The sequence below is a fragment of the Ambystoma mexicanum genome, chromosome 1p, assembly GCF_040938575.1.
Source record: "Ambystoma mexicanum isolate Mex_15411 chromosome 1p, UKY_AmexF1_1, whole genome shotgun sequence".
In the NCBI taxonomy this organism is placed as follows: Eukaryota; Metazoa; Chordata; class Amphibia; order Caudata; family Ambystomatidae; genus Ambystoma; species Ambystoma mexicanum.
The window spans coordinates 1169977726-1169998385 of record NC_090921.1 but is presented as its reverse complement, the minus strand read 5'-3'; the positions used below and the strand labels follow the sequence as shown (position 1 = coordinate 1169998385).

At 47.8% G+C, this 20660-nt stretch overlaps 1 protein-coding gene across 2 annotated transcripts in view; it reads left to right on the top strand.

Annotated features, from left to right (window-relative positions):
• LIN37 (lin-37 DREAM MuvB core complex component) overlaps nt 1-20660 on the top strand; it is a 470461-nt gene that overhangs the window by 329793 nt on the left and 120008 nt on the right. For both annotated transcript variants that reach the window (XM_069604871.1, XM_069604872.1), the window contains exon 6: nt 19684-19769. In XM_069604871.1, coding sequence (XP_069460972.1) covers nt 19684-19769 — 86 coding nt within the window. The remainder of the gene's footprint in view (nt 1-19683; nt 19770-20660) is intronic.

The following is a 20660-nucleotide window of genomic DNA, read 5'->3' as shown; positions in this document are numbered from 1 at the left end:
CTCTTGTGTGCACTCTTGTGTCACACACCCCAAAAGCTTGCGCACACATACGCAGACTTAATCCACAATCATACAGAACTTCAACGCATTCAAATGCAGATCACACAATTTGAATTTCCAAATCTGCAATTCGCAAAAATTGTGCTTCTCCCAAAATTTGCATTTCCCCAAAATGCGTTTGGCAAAATATTCATTCCCCAAAATGCACTGCAAATTAAACATGAAAAATATCTATGATTCCCCAGACAAATTATGTGCATTTACTACAAAATTTCGAGCGTTTCTGCATTTTAAAACCTCAAAACTTGAAACTGTGTGGACTGTACTTCAATTTCATTTAAATATGCAACTTCATTATTTAAACGTTCTACAACCTGCTTCAAAAATCCCTTAAATATATTCTTCAATGCTTCTCCAACATTTATGTGCATTCTGCATAAAACAGGATAAAATGTGTTAAATGCACCTCCCAGGAACAGTGTCTATAAAACTCACGCTGCCTACAACAACTTATGCTATCTCAAAGCATTCATTTCCATAAAATTTCAGAAACTCAGCACGATAAAAGTATTCAGCAATATGCCTGCCCTAAAATGTCTGCCCAGAAATCCTATGCGTGACACAGCTATAAATCTTCACAATTCATTTCCCATTAAAATGATTATGCCGTAACGTTCAACCAACGCAGGCAAAAGCAATCCAAAATAGCAGTAAATTCTCATCACAACTCCAGCAGGTGGCTCAAAGTACCAAATGCTCGCATAACTTCCAGTAAGAAATGTCATTGCACGAAAGAAAAAAAATTATATATATCGTGTACGCCTTTTACACGTGTACTTCAGTGAATGCCAGCATGATTTGTGGAGCACTGCGTTGCGTTGCTTCCTGCACTTACTGCAACACAGCAGGCGATCCCTGTGCGCGAACCTCCAGTTCAATAAACATTGCAGACGTAGCGCGGAAAACACCAGCCGCGTCTACTCTGCAGCTCCGGTTCGTTTCAACAACGCCGAACATCTTCCTCCTGGCTCCGATGGGCATCTCCTGCTTCCTGATTACAACGTCATCACGTTGGCCCACAACACTAGGGCCCTTCCTCTAATACGGCCTTCACATCCAGAAATACGCAGCTCCGGATCTCGTAACGTGGATAAACAATGGCGCCGGGCAACATCTGTGCGTTCCAGCCCAACGGCAGCGGCTGGAACGCACCGGGGCTCGCATGGGCGCGCGCCACCCACGGCCCCTTGGTACCCTCCAAATTGCCCCAATTCCGTTTTTTTTTTTTTTTTTTTTCACAGTACCTCGGTCTGCAGAAACTTCCTCCATACTGCGCTGCAGGTCTCCTTCTCCACGTGAGCGCAACGGCGCTCGGATCAGCTGCTCACTGGTGCCACCTGATTTTTTTTTTTTTTTTTTTCATACGGCCACCATGTCCAATACTCGATGTTCCTGCTGCCTCATTTGCTCACTGCAAGCTTTACCTCAGCCTGTCTGGTGCCTCCAATGGCAATCCTACAATGGTCCAATCTGTCACCTCCTCCAGCACCGCCAACTCCAGGCTCAATTCCAATGGCTCTGCAACTTGAAATCTGTATAGTGCTGGCAAATGGGCATATCTCTCCTGTCAGCCATCATACTTCCAGCTGTCTCCAGTTCCATGGCCCCATGGATGGGCTGCAGGCTCTCTCAACTTCACTGGATTCTTTAACTCCTCGTCGCCAAATGATGTATCCTGCCTCCTGCAGGATCTACCCTGAGCCAGTAATGACAAGGAGCAGGAACCAGGCTGACTCAGGTATGTAGAAATAGGAAGTACGCTTTATTGTCTTAGTTACAGGTTCAGTATAGAAGTTAGGAGAGAGAGATCACTAGTAGCTTCTTCCCTGGTTCCCTGCCCAGCTCCAAGTCCTTAACCGTCTCCTTTGGAATCCCCAGGTGCCCCAACACTCCAAGCTCCACTAGCATTCCATCACAGCTCTTACACAGACTCAGACATCATTCATACATATGCAGGATACAACAACTAACTGGAAGGGCTTCAGTCATACCCATAGCCACTCTGGATGCCCTTGTACCCATGAAAGAGGCGATCCATGAGGCCGCTTTCTCTGAGCAATTAGCGATGCTGACCATCCTCTCCCGGAGGAGGAAGTGATCTATAAGATCAAACGCTGCAGAGGGGTCGAGCAACATCAGAAGCGCTGGGTGGCCCTTTTCAACAATGTTGGAGATATTGGACTTTAGGTCCAACAGCGCTGTTTCGGTGCCATGTTGTGCTCTAAAGCCAGACTGTCGCGAGGCCAGTATCTCATTAGCCTCTATAAAGCTTTGCAATTGCAAGTAGGCCACTCTATCGATGATCTTTAACAAAAATTGAACATTAGTTATGGGCAGATAGTTCCCTGCCACAGCTAGATTGAATAAATTTATTTTTGCATTTGTAAAGCACCTAAACCCAGAGGCATCAAGGCGCTGTTTCAAGACTAGTTACTCAAAAAGGAAGCTTCATAAAATAAGGATGGAGGGAAAAGCATTACAGACATATGAGAGGTTTCACAATGTCACTTGCTGAGGCCATGCAAGGAGCTTGCCTTATGTGGTCTTCTTCAACAGTGGGGTAATCCAATCCTCTTTCAGGACCGCAGGAACAGTACCCTCCTTGAAGGTGGTGTTGACCAGTTTGGTGATCCAGGGGATGAGAACGTCAAGAGAACCCTTGATGAGGGTTTTAGGACATGGGTCACCGGTACGTGTGGTAGGCTTAAGATTTAAAGTAATGTCCAGCAGTTCTTTCTCAGTACACTGGTGAAAATCAAATTTAGATATGACACTAGGTGCAGGGTTTTTAGTAGATCTAGAAATATCCTTATGGGCGATGTGGGCCAGTTGGGAAACTATTTTAGCTCTGTGGCTGGCAGTTTTATCAAGGAATTCTTCTTGAACCGATTGACACCAACTAGGGTTTTTGAGGATAGGGTGAAAGATGGAGTCCTTGCATTCAAATTCCTTAAAAATTGTGAATAATTTGCTAGACATGATTTGGCTTTCTCGACGCGGGAATTTAAATTCTTAGCTTTTGCTTCATGAATAGTTTTTTTTAAATTATGGGCCGCCTTTTTATAAGTGCCCAGGGTAATGAAGCAAGGAATTTTGCGGCGTTCGCGTTCTGAGGCTCTTTTAACTTTTCTCAGTCCAATAATGGTATCATCAAACCAGGATTTCTTAAGGGTTTCTGTTTTCTTTAGCATGCTTTTTTTCGGGAGCGAGGGTATCAATGGAAAATAAAATAATGAAAATAAAACCAACATGGTGTTGGAGAGGTACCATTATTTCTCCCAGAAACAAAGTAAATGAGAATGGCTGCACTTGGGGGACCTCTAGCTACATGCAATTTCACTGGAAAGCCATATGAAATTCCTTTTGGACCTGATGTGTCACTGCAGATCACAACATTCAAAAGAGGCTATGGCAGGTGAAGAATCCAAGCCTAAGAGAGGTCATAGACATTGCCAGATCAATCGAAAGGGAACCAAATGTGTAAAATAGTCCACTGACATCGAGGTCAGAGCAGTGCCAATGGACCACAGCAAAAGGCCTTGAGCTATGAGTTGTAAGAACCAAGGGGGGTAGCATTTGTGTGTAAACATAAGCCAAGAAGGCAAGGCAACCACTGAACACAGAGCAAGCACAATAAATGGCATTAGGAGACGCCAGAAAACAAGTCTGAGCCAATTCAAGTATGTGCATTGTGGCTGGGAAAGGCACACAAATGAGGGGAGAGAACATCAAGCATTTAAATCGGTGTGCCTGAAGGGCAGATTGGAAAGACACTTAGCACACAGGTGCCAAAGGGACCAATGGCCCCGAATCAGGAGAGTATGTGAATATGGCAGTACTCATTATTTAACCTTGCCTATCTTTGACTCAAAGAGAAATGGAGGGCGATTGGGTTCTGTGGAAATTGATAGAAACCCCCTGAAAATGCTATTGCTCTCACAATGCTGTCACAATATTATACGGTGAACAGTTTGTGTGTTTGCCAAACAAGAAGCCTTAGGAAAACCCTCATCAAACCCACATGATATGGAACATGACCCACACCATTGGCTATTCATTGTTTACCCTCCAATTCATAAGGCATGCGGCCGTGTGCCAGTTGTACGTGTCGAAAAATGTCGCTTCTGCTGTTCTGTGGGATAAACGGGCAGTTCTGCAGGTAGTTGCATCCTGTGAAACCCATTCTGAGTGTTGTCAGAGCACCTGCAAGAGCCTGAACACCTCAAAGGGGAATTTCTGGTAGTGTTGCACTACTTGGGGCAGGGGTTATTGAATGAGGTTAGGGTAAAGGGTGCATTCAGCACAGCATCTTCAGAATGTGTTTGTTGGACGGCGCTGTCCTGTGAGCAGGATGTGTGGCTTGGAGTGTGCAAACGTCTATTCAACATTGTTAGGGGTGAAAGAGACCCAGATAAACAGGTCTTTGGGTTCTAAATGCTGGAATGCCAGAAATACATATTTTTAAATTGTTATAACTGCTGATTTTTTGGATTCATTAGGAAATCATTTCCACAAGTATGGGTAGGAGGTGTGGCCTTTTCTCAACACCTGGTTCAGTGTCTTTGTGTTGGGTAAGATGTTCATATTAGTGATCAATCTTCCTGACCTGTGTCAACCCCAGAACATTTTGCTTGGGCTTGGGGATTATTTTGCTTGTCCCCAGGTGAGTGGGAATCTTTTTCCCCTCTGACCTAGTCGTTTACTTTTTTTATGGGTGACCTTTTTATATCTCTCCATAGTCTATGGTTGGAGTTATAGTTTCCTATAACATTTGGGGTTAGGCTGGGGTGCCCCTTTGGACTCCCCTGTTAATTTCTCTTTCATGTACTTGTGTGAACTACACATTTTGTATAAGTGTGCCAGCAAGCCCCACCTTATGTGGAGTGCTGGGGGGACACAATGTATCCCCTTTCTTACTTACCTGGTAACATTTTGTTACAATTGGAAGTTGAAAAGAATGGCTGGTGGCAGTGTAACTACTTTTATGTAGTGTGGAGCTGGCATGACAGTTAAGGGACACTCAGGATGGGAGACATTACTGGAAGGATGTTATCTCTCCATCCCTCTAATCTGTTACCATGAAACTAAATAAAGTTCATCTACATTTGTACCTGTTGGCTCCTGAGTGGTCCTGCATCCTGTCTACGGTTCCTGAGGCTGCAATACTACATTTTATAACTTTGGAGTCTCTATTGCTCACAGGCTGTTAATTCAGCCTCGGTAATGCACAGAAGGGCCACCATTTTGCTAAAATGGTGGGCTCCTTCTTTTTTCTACGTTTCTTATGTGCTTGTTGTTTCTGAGGTCTTCCCATGCCATTCCAGGCAGGAACGACCTCAGGGGAAGTTTTGTCTTCGGTGGGAATCCTTTGTATTCCACGCCCAGGCTCCAGAGTGCCTGGGAATGCAGGAAGTGAAGCAGGAGTCCAAAACTCTGCAGCCCTTTGTCTTTCACCTTGCTTGAAAGGAATCAATTCCCAGTGGGGGGCTGGCTGTCCTGATGGGACAGCCAGACTGGCCATTGCTGTTAAATGCAGGGAGAGAATGTAGAAGTTGTGCCGTAGTTCCTGTTAAATACTCTGTACCTGGAAGCTGCTGACAATTCGACCACTTTAGCTGAAACCCGAAGAGGAAGAGGAAGATGAAGAGAAGACGGCTGTAGCAATTTACAGTGACCGGAGAGCCTGCTGTTACCCTTCCTTCCAATCGACCTGGGAGTCCCAGAAAAAAGATTACCCAGACGCAGAGCCTGGTGAGATCCACTAGACTCAAGAAGAACTGCATTCTGAGCCATCCCACGTTTTTCTGCGACCGTGTGGGGCTGCAATACCCCAATACTCTGGTACCTCGAGCCATTGTGCAGTGCACAGTCTTCCGAATTCCGAATCATGCTGAAACTTTGGTGGCATCCTACTGGAACTCTAGAGACTGGAATTGAGTCCAAAAAGTCCCCTCAACAGAGGGCTGGACCCGATAAATGATGAGAATCAGATCAGCGATAGTCAGTCGTCTCTTGGCTCCTGAAAAGGGCTCCAAAACCACACAGCTACATCCAGCCATGAAGAAACTCTTGCTTGGAGCCTTCCCCGTTGATCCCGGCTGCAAAATCCCTTCCTGTCTTCAGTCTTCATGACAAGGAATTCATCGACCAGGTTTTTGGCTGCAGATCCTGAAGACTTCCTGCTGCAAACACTTCGTCTGTGCTGAGGTACTGTGTTGGCTGGGGTATTACTTACCTAAAGCCTTGTGTGATTCCTGTCCAGCTTTTGGGGTGTTTCATGTGATTGGGCGTCCTCTCATCCAGTTCACCCAGGACCATTGCTGGAATCCTTGTAGGGTGTCTTCTCTGATGTCCCTGGACCCTAACTAAATCTAAAGTGAACAACTTAATTGTTTTGAAGAGACTTCCTCAGGAACGTTTCCTGCAAATGAACCCTATCTCACCCTGCCTACAGCTAGCACCTAGACCACTAGGGTCCCCCTTCTGCCTCTGAGAGAACTCGTGCAATAAACTATGGACGGACTGAATAAGAAAAGGATTCTGCCTTGAAAAGTATAACCAGTGTTTAAATGTTACTTGTGAAAGAGTTGGGTTGGTATCTGTCCCTCTGAAATAGGAGCAGTTACAACACTTCTTACTATCCTTTTGAATGTGTTTTCCCATTCCTAACAGTATTTCTGATGTTTGTTAATCTGCTTAGAATCACATGCTGTGCATAGGTCCGACATCCAGTGGTCACTGCGGAGTATTGCATTTTGTTTTTCGTAGTCGAAAAGGGGACGTCGACAAGGCGTGTCTGTAACACTATCCCTATAGTGACGTGCGTTGTACCCATAATCCCTCACGCGTCGAGGTCCCTCAGATTGTTTTTTTCCGCCCAGCTTCTGGTCGCCTTACGCGGAGCTCCTAGAGAGACATTGCAAATACTTACTACGGACCGCGGTCCTTGATTTTACGTATTATATTGTTAAAGATCCCTCCCCTCGACGTTAGCTGTGAAGCTGTTCCTCCGCCGAGCAAGTTTTCGACGGAGGGGAAGAGACGGAGGAGATCCTTCGGCGCTGCCGAACACGTGGCCTGGCCTCGCCGGCCAACATACAGTAGGGAGAGTGGGGGTTCGAACGTTTATCTTCTCTTTGAGAATGTCTTTCTTTCTCCCCTATCTTTCCCTTCGGGTTGTTATCACCAGTTATTATTGCCTCAGCTATGGAGAGGACACCTTTTAAGTTTTGCCCACGCTGTAGGGGCAAATACACTTGGAAGGACAAACACAAGCTCTGTAATCGTTGCTTGCCCCCTCGATCATAAGGAGGACAGCTGCGCGGCCTGTAAGCTCTTGAAACCAAGAACTCTTAAAGAACGCAAAGTTAAGAGGTGGGCGGACTACGCTATGTCGAAGTCAGTTTCCTCACCCGCCGCCGCTGTTACAGAAAGTGACGAGGAGGGTGATAACTCGACGTCCGTTACGGAAGTCATTAACCCCCAGAAGGAGCGCTTGCGCTCCTCGACGTCCGTCCCCGGCAGGCTCGGCTCATGCCCTGCCGGGGATGAACACCCCGGCGACAAGGACGCACACAGACCCCATAGGCCTAAGCACACAACCCACGGCTCTTCTTCGTCGAAGACGAAGGATCCATCAGCGCCGAAGGGGACGCAGGGCACTCCGGCGTCTACCTCAGACCGTAAGGGTCTCAAGCCCCACCCGCAAACGCAGTCGCGACCAGCGATTGGGCTTTCATCAAACAAGGGCGCTACCCCAAAATCATCCGACGTAACGCTCCATAGAGCGGCCGTCGAGGAGCAACGCGTAATGCAGGCAACGTCGACACCAGAGTTCTCTACTGACAACCTCGTTGTCGAGAGCCTGGCGAGAATTGTTTCCGAAGACAAACGTAAGCGGACGACGAAAAACAAACGTCGAATACCGCACAAAAAGCTATGGAAACGCCGAAAAAGCACAAGAGTAGCCAGGAACTGCCCCCTTCATCTAAGGGCACTTCTGAACTACCGGAGGGCTTTTCAGAGGGCGACGGAAACCTTTCTTCGACGTTGTGGGAGCGTTCTAAGCGTTTTGAAGGTGAAAACACTGATTTCCCCCCTCTAGACTATTCAGGGGTCCCCCATGAGACCCTTGAAAGACTCCATTCTTGTATGGAGAAAATGGAAAGGTTTTTGGGAAACCAAAACCCACCCACACCCAAAAGACCAAGAGAATGGCCCCAGGATGACCTAGGGTCAAGATTCCTAGGCTGTTTCCCCCTTCTACAGACGTATATGACCTCACTGAAGAGGAGCAATACCTCCAGGAAGATGAGGAGTGTTTGGATGGAGAGGAAGAACATGAGGAAGAGGGGTTTGAAGAAGATCCTTACACTAGTGCAGGAGCTTTCGAAGAAGATACAGCTACCTCGCAGCCCTGGCAATCCCCATCAGTGCAGCCTTGGCAATCCCCATCAGTGCACTCAGACCCTGATGTCTTTCACCCTTCTCCTCCCAAGGATTCACCTATTGGAAACACCTCTCCCATAGATGACCAACCTTCACTTAATGCACTATTGCGCAAGGCAGCAGCGCATTTTGAAATAGATACAGGGGAGACTCTTCCTGACATAGACTTTGTAGAGAAAGTTATTAAAGAAAAAGCCCCTGTTAGTCAGTCTATTCCGCTCCTGGCTTCTATAAAGAGAAGAATAACTCCTTCCCTTTCCAATCCTGCCTTAGTCAGAGGGGTCAACCCTCGGATAGAAAAGCTCTTCAGCCCTTCGTCCTCTGACCCTTTGTACATCAGAGGCCATTCTATTCCGGACTCCCTCGTAGTTACTAATACAAGGAAAAGAGCAGGGGTACCACTATCCACTAGTGAGGCACCACCTGACAAAGAGGGCAAAAAGCTCTATGCACTTGGGAAGAGAATCACGACGTCCGCCGCCTTTTCAACTAGGATTGCAAATAACAATTCCCTACTAGCTAGCTACGCAGATGCACAGTGGAGCAAGCTGCGCAGCGAAGCAGAGGACGCACCAGAACCCCTGCGTTCACGTCTGTTAGCTACTATCTCAGAGGGAACTCTTGTAAACCAGGGCATCGTAAAGAACTCCTTAGATGCCGCAGAGACGGCTGGCCGTTCCCTGGTTCAGGGAATACTTCTCAAACGCCATGTCTGGCTGCGCAATTCGGGATTTAAGCCGGAAACCCAGGCTTCCCTGATAAATAAGCCCATAGAACAAACACATCTGTTTGGGAAAGCAGTTGATGAGGCCCTAGAACATGCGAAGAAAGAGTTTCATACCATCAAAACTCTTGACCAAATTTCTAGGCCCCCTAACAGACGCGGCTATGGCAATAGACGCTCCTTTCGTGGCCAACGTCAGCAGCAAAACCAACAGCAATTTTACTCTGCTACCAACTGGCCCTCTAACCAGGGTAACAACACCCAGTTCAGTCAAAGAGGCCAACACCGTGGCAGAGGAAGAGGTCGCGGCTCCAGCCCCAAAGGTTCCACGCCCAATACCAACAAATGACCCGAAGATTCGGGTCCCCTCCCATGCATCACCGGTCGGGGGCCGGCTAACATCATTCCTTTCAGCATGGGAGGGAATATCGTCAGACCGCTGGGTATTCTCCACCATAGCCCACGGATACTGCATCTAATTCAACGGTTCCCCGAAGTACAGACCCCCACGGAACCGACGCATGACACCGGAACACCTCACCATTCTTCTTCAAGAAGTAGAAGAGCTACTGAAAAAAGAAGCTATAGAGGCTGTCCCCCTATCTCAGGTAACAGAAGGTATTTATTCAGTGTACTTCCTTGTACCCAAAAAGTACTTAACCATGCGCCCTGTATTAGATCTGCGCCCAGCGAACAAGTTTGTCAAACCCCAAAAGTTTCGTATGGTGACCTTGCAGGAAGTAATCCCACTGTTATCAGAAGGGGATTACATGACAACACTAGACATGAAAGATGCATACTTTCATATTTTAATGTTGCCAGCGCACAGAAAATACCTCAGGTTCAAGATAGAGAACAAACACTACCAGTTCAGAGTACTACCCTTCGGGATAGCATCTGCACCAAAGTACTGGCAGTGGCAGCGGCCCACCTGCGCAGGTTATCCATCCCGGTATACCCTTACCTCGACGACTGGCTCATAACAGGGGATTCTTACGAAACATGCTTCTCCAATACCCAAAAGACTGTAGACCTTTTGTTCCAACTGGGCTTCTCCATCAACGAAAAGAAGTCCAGCTTAGACCCCAGCCAAATCAAACAATTCCTAGGGGCTCTAATTCGAACAAAGGACGGCCTCGTCTTCCCCCCCAACGAGAGGGTCCAAAACATGCTGTTTCAGATCCCCCATTATGTGGCAGGTCGAGAGGTGACGGTACGCAAAGCAATGCGCTTGCTAGGGATGATGGCGTCATGTATTTATTTGGTACCTCACGCGCGCCTGCGCATGCGCCCAATGCAAGAGTGGCTCAACAGCCAGTGGTGTCAGGCCAGCGGACAATGGGACGATCTAGTGGTGGTCTTGCAGGCCTTGGTTCTCTCGCTACGGTGGTGGACAAAAGAAAACCTGTTATTAGGGAAAACTTTTGCCACACCCGCAGTGGAAGCCACTCTAACCACAGACGCATCCCTTACAGGATGGGGGGCTCACCTATCCCATCAGACTGCTCACGGAGCGTGGACTCCGAGCTTAGCACCCAAGCATATAAACCTGCTGGAACTACCAGCGGTGTTCAAAGCACTGAAAGCCTTTCAGGAACACCTACAAGGAAAGACAGTGATGGTCCTCACAGACCGCACCACAGCCATGTACTACCTCAACAAGCAAGGGGGCACTCACTCTCCAGGACTGTCCAAGCTGTCCCAGAACATCTGGAAGTGGGCTCTCAAACACAACATGTTCCTACTATCACAACATGTACCAGGGGAACTCAATCTGCTAGCAGACAAACTCAGCAGAGACTTCCCCCTGCCCGTAGAGTACGAATGGCGGTTACAAGAAGACATTGTCTTCGACGTCTTCACACAGTGGGGTTTCCCAGAAATAGACCTGTTCGCAACTCTGGAAAACTCTCAATGCCAAGATTACGCCTCCAGGTATCCCCAGAACCAGTCCAAGGGGAACGGTCTATCGATTCCATGGTCAGGGAAATTTGTTTACGCTTTTCCCCCGACTCCCCTTCTCAACAAGATAGTGCACAAGATGCACCAGGAACAAGTTACCATGATACTGGTGGCCCCTATGTGGGCCCGACAGCCATGGTTCGCTCACTTGTTGAAGATGTCTCTATCTCCTCCAGTGAGACTGCCCTGCCCGTACAACATGCTGTCACAAGACAGGGGCAGGACACTGCACCCATGCCCTCAGACCATGAACTTAGCAGCCTGGCTCCTGAGGTCATAGAATTTGGACATTTACAACTTCTACAGAGGTGCATGGACATCCTCAGAGAGGCCAGAAAGCCTAACACTCGTCACTGCTATTCTAGCAAATGGAAAAGATTTGTCATCTGGTGTAGAGGGAAGAGTATCAGCCCCGTTGACTGCTCTCCCACACAAATTATTCTGTACCTGACCCATTTACTGGACTCGGGTCTAGTATTCAATTCTATTAAAGTACACCTGGCAGCGCTTTCGGCTTACACCACTTCACAACTCAAAGTATCGTGGTGGAAGATCCCAGTAATCAAAGCCTTCATGGAAGGGGTAAAGAGAATACACCCTCCAATAGCAAACCCAGCTCCTGGCTGGGATCTAAATGTGGTACTCACCAGGCTCATGGGGTCACCCTTTGAACCCATGCACAAGGCAACTCTTAAAGATCTCACTCTTAAGACTGCTTTCCTAATCGCTATTACCTCCATTAGGAGAGTAAGTGAACTACAGGCTCTTTCTGTTCTAGAGCCCTTCGTAACAGTTCACAAGGATAAGGTGGTTCTACGCACACACCCAAGGTTTGCACCAAAATTCATCTCGAAATTCCATGTAAACCAGTCAATGGAACTACCAACGTTCTTTCAAAACCCTTCCAGCTTGGGAGAAAAAAGTCTGCAAACATTAGATGTACGCAGAGCTGTCATGTTCTACATGGAAAGAACCAGGCCACTGAGAAAGACTAATCAGTTCTTTGTCTCGGTGGCAGCAGGAAGAGAAGGAGATGCAGTTTCAAAATCCACTATATTTAGATGGATTGTACAATGCATCACTCTCTGTTACACTCTTGCTAAGAGAGAACTACCCTTCAAGCCAAGAGCACACTCTACTCGAGGCACTGGGGCATCCATAACATTCATTGCAAATGTTCCCCTTGAGTCCATCTGCAAAGCGGCAACCTGGAGTTCTGTACACACCTTTACAAAACACTACTGTCTAGATGCCCACTCTAGATCTGATTCCCAGGTGGGACAAGCAGTATTAAGACATATTTTCTCTACTGTTCCTTCTCACAACCCACCTCCAACTCCGGGTACTGCTCGCTAGTCTATGCACAGCATGTGATTCTAAGCAGAATAACAAACATCAGAAGACAATGCATTACTTACCGTAAAAGCATTTCTGATGGTTGCATCTGCTTAGATTCACATGCGCCCACCCTTCCTCCCCGCTCGGATGGAAGGAACATAGACATCCTTTTCTATATCTCTCTCTTTTCTGTACTCACTCACGTCTAGAAGGCTCCCTCAGGGCAGAAAAATACAAACAGAGGGACCTCGACGCGTGAGGGATTATGGGTACAACGCACGTCACTATAGGGATAGTGTTACAGACACGCCTTGTCGACGTCACCTTTTCGACTACGAAAAACAAAATGCAATACTCCGCAGTGACCACTGGATGTCGGACCTATGTACAGCATGTGAATCTAAGCAGATACAACCATCAGAAATGCTTTTACGGTAAGTAATGCATTGTCATATAAGGTTATTTTAAACTGCCTGTTAATTGGGTCCCCCTCTTCTCAAAAGTAATGCTGTTGACTTCACCTAACTATTTCTTTCAGAGAATATGTGTATACATTTACCAACTGAGTCTTGCTTCCCCTGACCTATTGTACAGCCTGTCTAGAATAAGTCTGCCTTGGGTTTTAACTACCTTGAATAGCAGTGTGCAATTCTTAAAAGGTGTATTGTGGGTTTTACTAACCTTCGTCTGACTTTTGCCATCCTAAAATACATTAGAGTTATTGCTTACCTTAGTCTATGTTCCACTGATCTGAACAGCAACTGTAATAGTTTATCACAACATTCAGTCTTACTCATCTAGTATAACTGAAGGTTATCCTATTTGTAGTTATAGGTTCAGGCTGTTCTGTGAATTTTTTTTCCACTATTCAGAAAAGTATACTTGTAACACTGGGTTGTGCCTCCCCTGAATTGGCTTCGAGCATTTTAAAAATAGAGTCAGGGTCCTTTACTTACCTTTACTGCTGTGTTTCCTAAAAGAGTAATAGGGTTTTACAGCCCCTGGTTTGCTTAGTGCATTCTAAAATAGTCGGTGTGTGTTCATGCCTGCCACTGAGTAGCTTAAGGCCCCTCCAGAAACTATAGGAGTTGATTTACTAATTCTCAACGGAGTTATAAAAAGTAAGGTTACAATGAATACTTGTAATAGAGTTGGTTTGTCATGTGATTTCATAACTCAGTGTCACTGCATGACTGACAGGGTCTACTACCCTTTAAATGCTGACTGTATTCAAAAAGTATATATAACCTGATTTTACTCCCCATGAATAGCTGATTGCATTCTGAATTTGTAATAGGTTTGACTTACCTTTACTATTTATTGTATTCTTAATAAGGTTATACTTTGGGTTGTATCCCTTATGTATTGAGTTGCTTTTTATAATTGTGTTTATATATAATGTGATAGTTCCTATTTACCCAGGATTCATCTTGGCCTACTTGTATTTAAATAAACCATTTATTTTTACAATATATAGTGTTCAGTGTTTCTTTGCACCATATGTGTAATACAATTTTTTTCTACCATACTACAGCCCTCTCTCCCTCCTAAAATAAGCCTGGATGCTCTGTCTACACTACCAAATACGCAGGTGGTACAGCCTTATACTAAGAGAGGAGCTTTCTACTGTCTCAGTTGTATGGTTTTGGCTTCCGAAAAACTATCCTAACACCTTGAACGCAAAAGGTTAAAATGATGAACTCATGAGGTCACCAGGGTGCGCAGGCAAGATAGAAGCCTGATTGCGGTGCTCCAGCCCTGGCCCCTGCCCAGAGGTTATGAGGAGTCTTGGCGGAGTGGTAGACACGGGAATCGTGTAAACGAGGTCCCTGAGCAGAGAGAGGAGTGCAGCAACGGTGGGGCGAGTGTGACCAATCCACAGCCCGGAGCGAAGGGGAACCAGGCTCTGAGATGGCAGGTCGTGAGAAGGGAACAAAGTGGGGGACAGCATGAAGCATAGAAGGTGGTGCTGGCCCCGAGAGTGCAGCGCGGTACGGGAGGAGGGATGGCGGGAGAACCCCCCCACCCTGGTGAGGAGAAGGTGAAGAAGGGAGGCACTGCTGAGGTACCAGTGCCCCGGGGTGGAAGAGAGGAGGAGCTGGGCCACGCTTCGCCCGCCCGGCGATGGACCTTCAGACTCCCCCCGGTGTACAATGTAAGACCGGTGTGTCCGTTGTGCAGCCCAGAGCCCCAGAGTTGAAGTGAAGAGGAGTGGGGGCGGAGCGGAGCCTCTGCTGAGGCAGCGCAGAGGGCGGCCCGGAAGGCCACAGGAGATGGGTGGAGAGACCCCCAAACGGGGAGCAAGGAGGAGAGGCCCGAGGTCGACAGGGGTCGGCAGGGTGCAGCTGAGGGACAGGGAAGCATGAAGCGGCACTGCCGGAGGATGCCTGAATTGAGGGGGTGTTCTTAGGGGAGCAGCAGCAGACTCAGGGACCAAGGAGCTGGTAAGGTAACCAGCTATTCCAGGCACTGGGAGCCCGGGCAGGAAGCACTAGCCAAAGGAGGGATTAATGGAGGGGCACATCCAGGCCCCCCGGGACCACAAGGAGAGTGGATGAGTGGAGACTGTGTGGAGGCCAGAAGACAGGCGGAGAAGGCCTGGGACACTGACAGCGTTTTGGGATGGTGAAGCCGGCGGGAAAAGAGCCAACCCAGGGGCTCCAGTCCCTGAAGGTGAAGCAGAAGTGAAAGACCCCCCCCTAACCCCCACCCCAAGCGCCATAGGAGAAGGGAAGTGAGCTCAGGGCGCTGGAGGAAGGGGAAGTGGGAAGGAAGGCCCCCCACCGGAGGTGTGGGCGGGAAGGAGTGAAGGAACAAGATGACGAAGACACTGCGCCAGGTGGATGAGTTGGAGAACGAACGGCACTTGCAAAGTATCGATATCTCGATGGTGGTGACATGACGAAAGCAAAGGCCAACGGAGGGCTGCGCCCCACTGAGATAGGGGCCATAAAAAATGACATTCAGATGATCCTGGAGGAAATTTGTGGAATGCGCACAGACATTGGAGCCAAAGTGGCAGACTTAACGTCAAATGTGGTGACACTGGAGGAAAGGATGGACAGGGTGGAGGCAAACCAAGCCTCCACAGGGGTGCTTGAATCACAGAGGAAGGTTCGGCTCTGGGACATTGAGAGGAAGGAGGCGGAATTGGCGCTGAGGGTGGACGATATCAAAAATAGAGAGAGGCCTCATAACCTCTGTTTTTTCAACCTGAAGTAAAAGGAGGGAGAGCCGATGGCGGGACTTGAGAGGAAAATCCAAGAAATCACAGGGATGGTCCTAGGAGCAAAGGAAAGCGAGAGAGTAGTCTTGGATTTGGTACACCATGCAGGAAGAGGAAACAGAGGTACCCGCTTGGTGCTGGCGAGGCTGCATTATAACCGAGACAAGGCAGACATCCTGGAGAAGGCAAGGTGAATGGGAACTACTGAATATGAGGACTCTAAAGTGGCTATATTCCAGGACCTCTCGGCCCAGACTCTTATGAGGCGGAAGAAGTGCTGCCCCCTTAGTAGGTGGCTTCAAGAATAGGGGTGAGATACCAGCGGGGTTACCCTTTTTCGCTTGCATTCGAATGGGTGGGAGAGAGATACCACCTGATATCGGAGGAGAACATTGCACGAGCCACAGAGGATCTTACGGGACTCCAGCCAGGTGACGGGTGCAGCAATGGAGCAAGGGCCTCTGGCAGACAAAAACCTAGTGGCCCAAAGGCAGACTATGGAAGGCGTAAAATGGGAGGGGCCATGTAATTCCAGAAACCTGGCTCCCCACCTCCTAGAAAGGAGACCACTTGAAAAGGATCAGGCTGACTGTCACAAGTGAATTGTTTTACAGGGGTTGTGAAACTCCATGCCTGTAAGCCGGTTGGGCAGGGCAGTTAGTTTGTTGGAGGGAGGACAAGGTGCTGGGGGGTGGCAGGGGTGTGGTTGAATTTAAAGGGAAAAGATCCCTAGTTGAAAGGCTGTCCTTGTAGTCAGAATGACACACCCTGGCTCCGTTTCTGACACTCTAAGCAATTTGTGGAAAGTTCACAAATGCCCCCCTCTGCCGGGCTCAGACCTTACAGCACACAGATCACGTAGGTCGCCTTGTGTCGGGCTCAGACCTCTCACATCACAGTTCAACACAAACCTGCTGGGGGGCCCTCTTCGCCAAGCTTATTGTACTTTGGGTCTCCCTCTGTTGGGCTGGGACCCCTTTCGGATGTCGAAGACCTTTGACTGTGTGTGGCTCTCTTTACAGACCACAGCAGGACAACTTTGACCTTAAATTCACGCTTCCTCTTGCTTAATTCACTTTTGCTGTTTGTTTGCTGTATAACTTTAAACAACGTACCTTTCACAGAGACTTTCGAATGGGCTACTTCCTTTCGCCGGACCACCCCGTTCATATCGCTGATCTCACAGCTGCCTTTTACTTCAAAGTTCATTCACGGGTCTGCCTTTCTTTGCATCTCATCCACAAGCGTGCATCCTTCACTTGTGATATAATGTTGCTACTTAATTCGCTTTAACACACATCAGTCTCTCAGGTAGCTTGTCCACTCGTCGGCTGTGCACACTTCTTTCTTGTTTTGCTATTTCCAATTCACAAGTCAAGGTTAATACCACAGGCTTGGACTCACCTCCTCAACTCTGCCGTTCACCCAGGAGGGTCGCTGGCATCCTTCAAACACAATGCAATTTTCACTTGTGGGATCTGGCCTTCTCCACGTGTCTTTTGAGGTCTGTCGGAGGCAACTACCTCCAGTAGGGAACCCTTGGGGTTTTCGGCTTGTTGCTCTTGTACCTTGGTCCATTGCTCTGCTCCAGTAGGTGTGCCTTCGTCCCGGAAATTCTGCTCATACTTGTGTTCCGCCTTGCTCAGTGTGTGTCTTTAGGTGTTGCCTTTGATTCGTGTGAGGAGAGCTAACTGGTATTATGTGTATGCACTTAGTGTAAAGTGCCTGACTTTGCTTGACCCGATTAACGGGACATGTCCAGTACAATGTGAGAGTTAGTCTGGTTACTCTCTTCCTCTGCCCAGTCTTTGCGTAAAGGGTGGAGGGGTCAGGGGGTCGTTGGGACTTCGCAAAATCCTACAAAATAGGACGGGGTAGATGAACAAAAAAGGGGGAATACCGCGTCTCGCCATCGGCTGTCCCACCCCTACTTTCTGACTACCCCTCACCCAAGTGATCCTCCCGCAGTGGTCCACACCCAGAAACTGGATCCAAAAGCGCTGGCCGTGTCCTGGCCACCTGGATGACAAGTCCCAGAGGACTAGCGGATGAGACACGCTTTGGTGTCTCACACTCCCGCTGTGGGGTACAATAAGGGTAGACGACGGCTGTGGCGGTGACTCAGGCTTTCATGGATGGCACGATTAAACTGCATAAAGATGACAATCCTCCCCAAGCTTTTGTTTCTTTTTCAAATGATCCCCACTGTGATCCCGGCCCATTTCCTGGCGAGTGCCCTGAAGGCCCTTTTGCGTCCTGTGGCTGGGAGCCAGGCCCAGGGTAGCTTATAGAACATTGGTGCTGTCCAAGGAAGAGGGGGGAGTGGGATTTCCCATATCTGGGGGCATATTACAAGGCGGCTCAGCTGAGAATAATGGTAGACCATTTAGACCTGAACACGAAGAAACAGGTCTTAGAGCCGATACCGCTGAGTGAATGGATGTGGGTCCTACAGATGGAGATACCTAGGCGAGTGATGGAGCACACTGCCCTGGCAGTGTTCTGGTCAATTTGGAGGGGGGGGTGGCCCGACCCGCTGGCTGTCGACATGGCCCTCACCCCTCAGATGCATATGGGCACCATTGTTGCGAAATGCTATTGTAGAGCTTCAGCACTTTCAGTCGTGGTATGAGACAGGACTGTCAAGGGCGGGGCAGTTATGGGAGGAAAGCAAGTTCATGTCCTTAACTCGTCTGGAGGACTACTTTGGGATGAGTTGCTTATCGCCCTTCGCGTACTTGCAGCTGAAGGGGGTTTTGCTTAGGCCGACCTGGGGAGAAAACGTACGTAGAGAGCTCACTCGCTTTGAGAAGGTTCTGTTGCAGGCAAGGGATACGAAGGGGCTGATATCCTGGATATATGGGGAATTGGTAAGGGGTGAGCCAGTTTGCATATTAGTAACACTGGTAAAATGGGCTAAGGACCTGGGGATTGACCTGACCGATCAATTATGGGGCCCAATATGCAGGAGGGTAAAGACATCCACGTTGTCCCTGCAATATCAAATGCAGACATTCAAATGAGTACATAGGTGGCATTATGTGCCGCCAACCCTAGCGAAGATGTATTTGGGAGTGGACTCATGCTGTTGGCGATGCAAACAGTGATTATCATATGTGGTGGAGCTGCTCCTGTACGGGAATACTGGACGGATGTGTTGGGATGACTAAAGGATTTGGATGGGGTTGGCAGGCCAATGGAAACAATCTTGTTGTTGTTTGGGGTGAGGGAGAGGGAGGAGGACAGGGGGGAGGAGGGTCATATGATCCAAACCCTGTTGGTTGCAGAAAGGAGTTGTGTGGCACAGCACTGGAAAGGGGGAATGTGCCGGATAGAGGGACTGGGTGCAGAAGCGAAATCCATTTATGATATGGAATACTTGACACATCTACTGGACGAAAAACTTATGGACATTGAAGGGATTTGGCTGCCTTTCTATTTATTTTATTTCTTGTATCGTGCGACATGCCCATGGGCCTCAGGGTGCACAATTAACAAATATGTCTGATAACCTGTTCTGGGAGATTAGAGGGAGAGATGGAGGACACCACTAGTTGCGACGGAGGAGGGGCGAGAAATATTGACAATGCGTGCAGGGTTGTGGGGAGGGGGGGGAATTTCTGGAATTAAATGTTGTTCATGATGGTGAAAAGATTGATGTTTGAAAAATGCCAATACAATTGTAATAAAAAATAATAATAATTATGAACTCGTACAATAGGGATAAAAGTACAAACAGATACAAACACTGAGCGTGCAACAGCAAGTTCAATAAAATTGGAAAGTGAAAATGGATTCATAATGCCAAGAGTGAAAGAGGTGGTGCATTGATTGCTTTGTGCTGCCACATGGTTTCCTTTGTATGAGTATTTTGTCCGTCTTGGCAGCTCCAGCATAATGACTGCATTCCTTTCCCCTGCTACAGGCCTTCATCCAGGTTTCCTCACCACAGACGCAAGAAAAGGAAAGAGATGGATGATGGCATGACAGACATATGTCAGCAGAAATCTAGTGAGTACAAAGGCCAGTGATTCCTACAAATAATTTGTATCTCACACAAGGGGTTCTGGAACTAGGCGCAAGATTGACCCTCTTCGGCCCACACATGTATCATTGGGCTGCCGTACATGGAAGGTGATCTGTGGTGGCACCTGCACATACATCTTGTGTTACTTGAACGTGCTGAGGGTACCACTTAAATAGGCTGTATAATGCCTACGTCCTGTTGAGCCACACTGCTCTGGTATAAATACCAGTACTACACCAAGAATTTTATATGACCAGTTTGACAGACCATTTCATCACAAGGTAAAGATCCCCCTTTCTTTACAGATCCAAAGAACAATAGGCATACACGATTAAGGCTTACTACCCCCATCCTGTGAAATCCTTACGTGAACTGAGAGAAACACACAGTGGAATTTATTTTTAAATGTTTTAATACAGATTTCTTTAAAAGGTTTGTACTTTTACACCCACTGGAACCCTTCCTCCTACGTAACTAACACAAAATGTTTGTGACAATGAGAGCTTATGGAGCATTTATTAAGTAGTGTGTTAGGTTGAAGCAGGAAGCTTTCATAAACTAGATTATTCTTAGATCTGCTTCCTGCTGCGTAAAAACATAACTTTCCTCAGATTTTTAGTAATCAACAAGAAACATATCAAAGTCTATGGTTAACAGCAAATATTATGCAATGTAAAGTGGTCTTATATAGCACCCTTCTGCCAATAATGTTGGCCTCTCTGCGCACATCTCTGTAAGAAAGGAGGGCAGGGTGTGTTAGCCGGATTGCAGGAAGGCAGATGCAGAAACCTTTGGTGTTGGTGGATGCAGGTCGGAAGTACCCGTTACCCATGTGTCGATATGAACATCTCTGTGGTTGGGACCGGCTGGGCAGC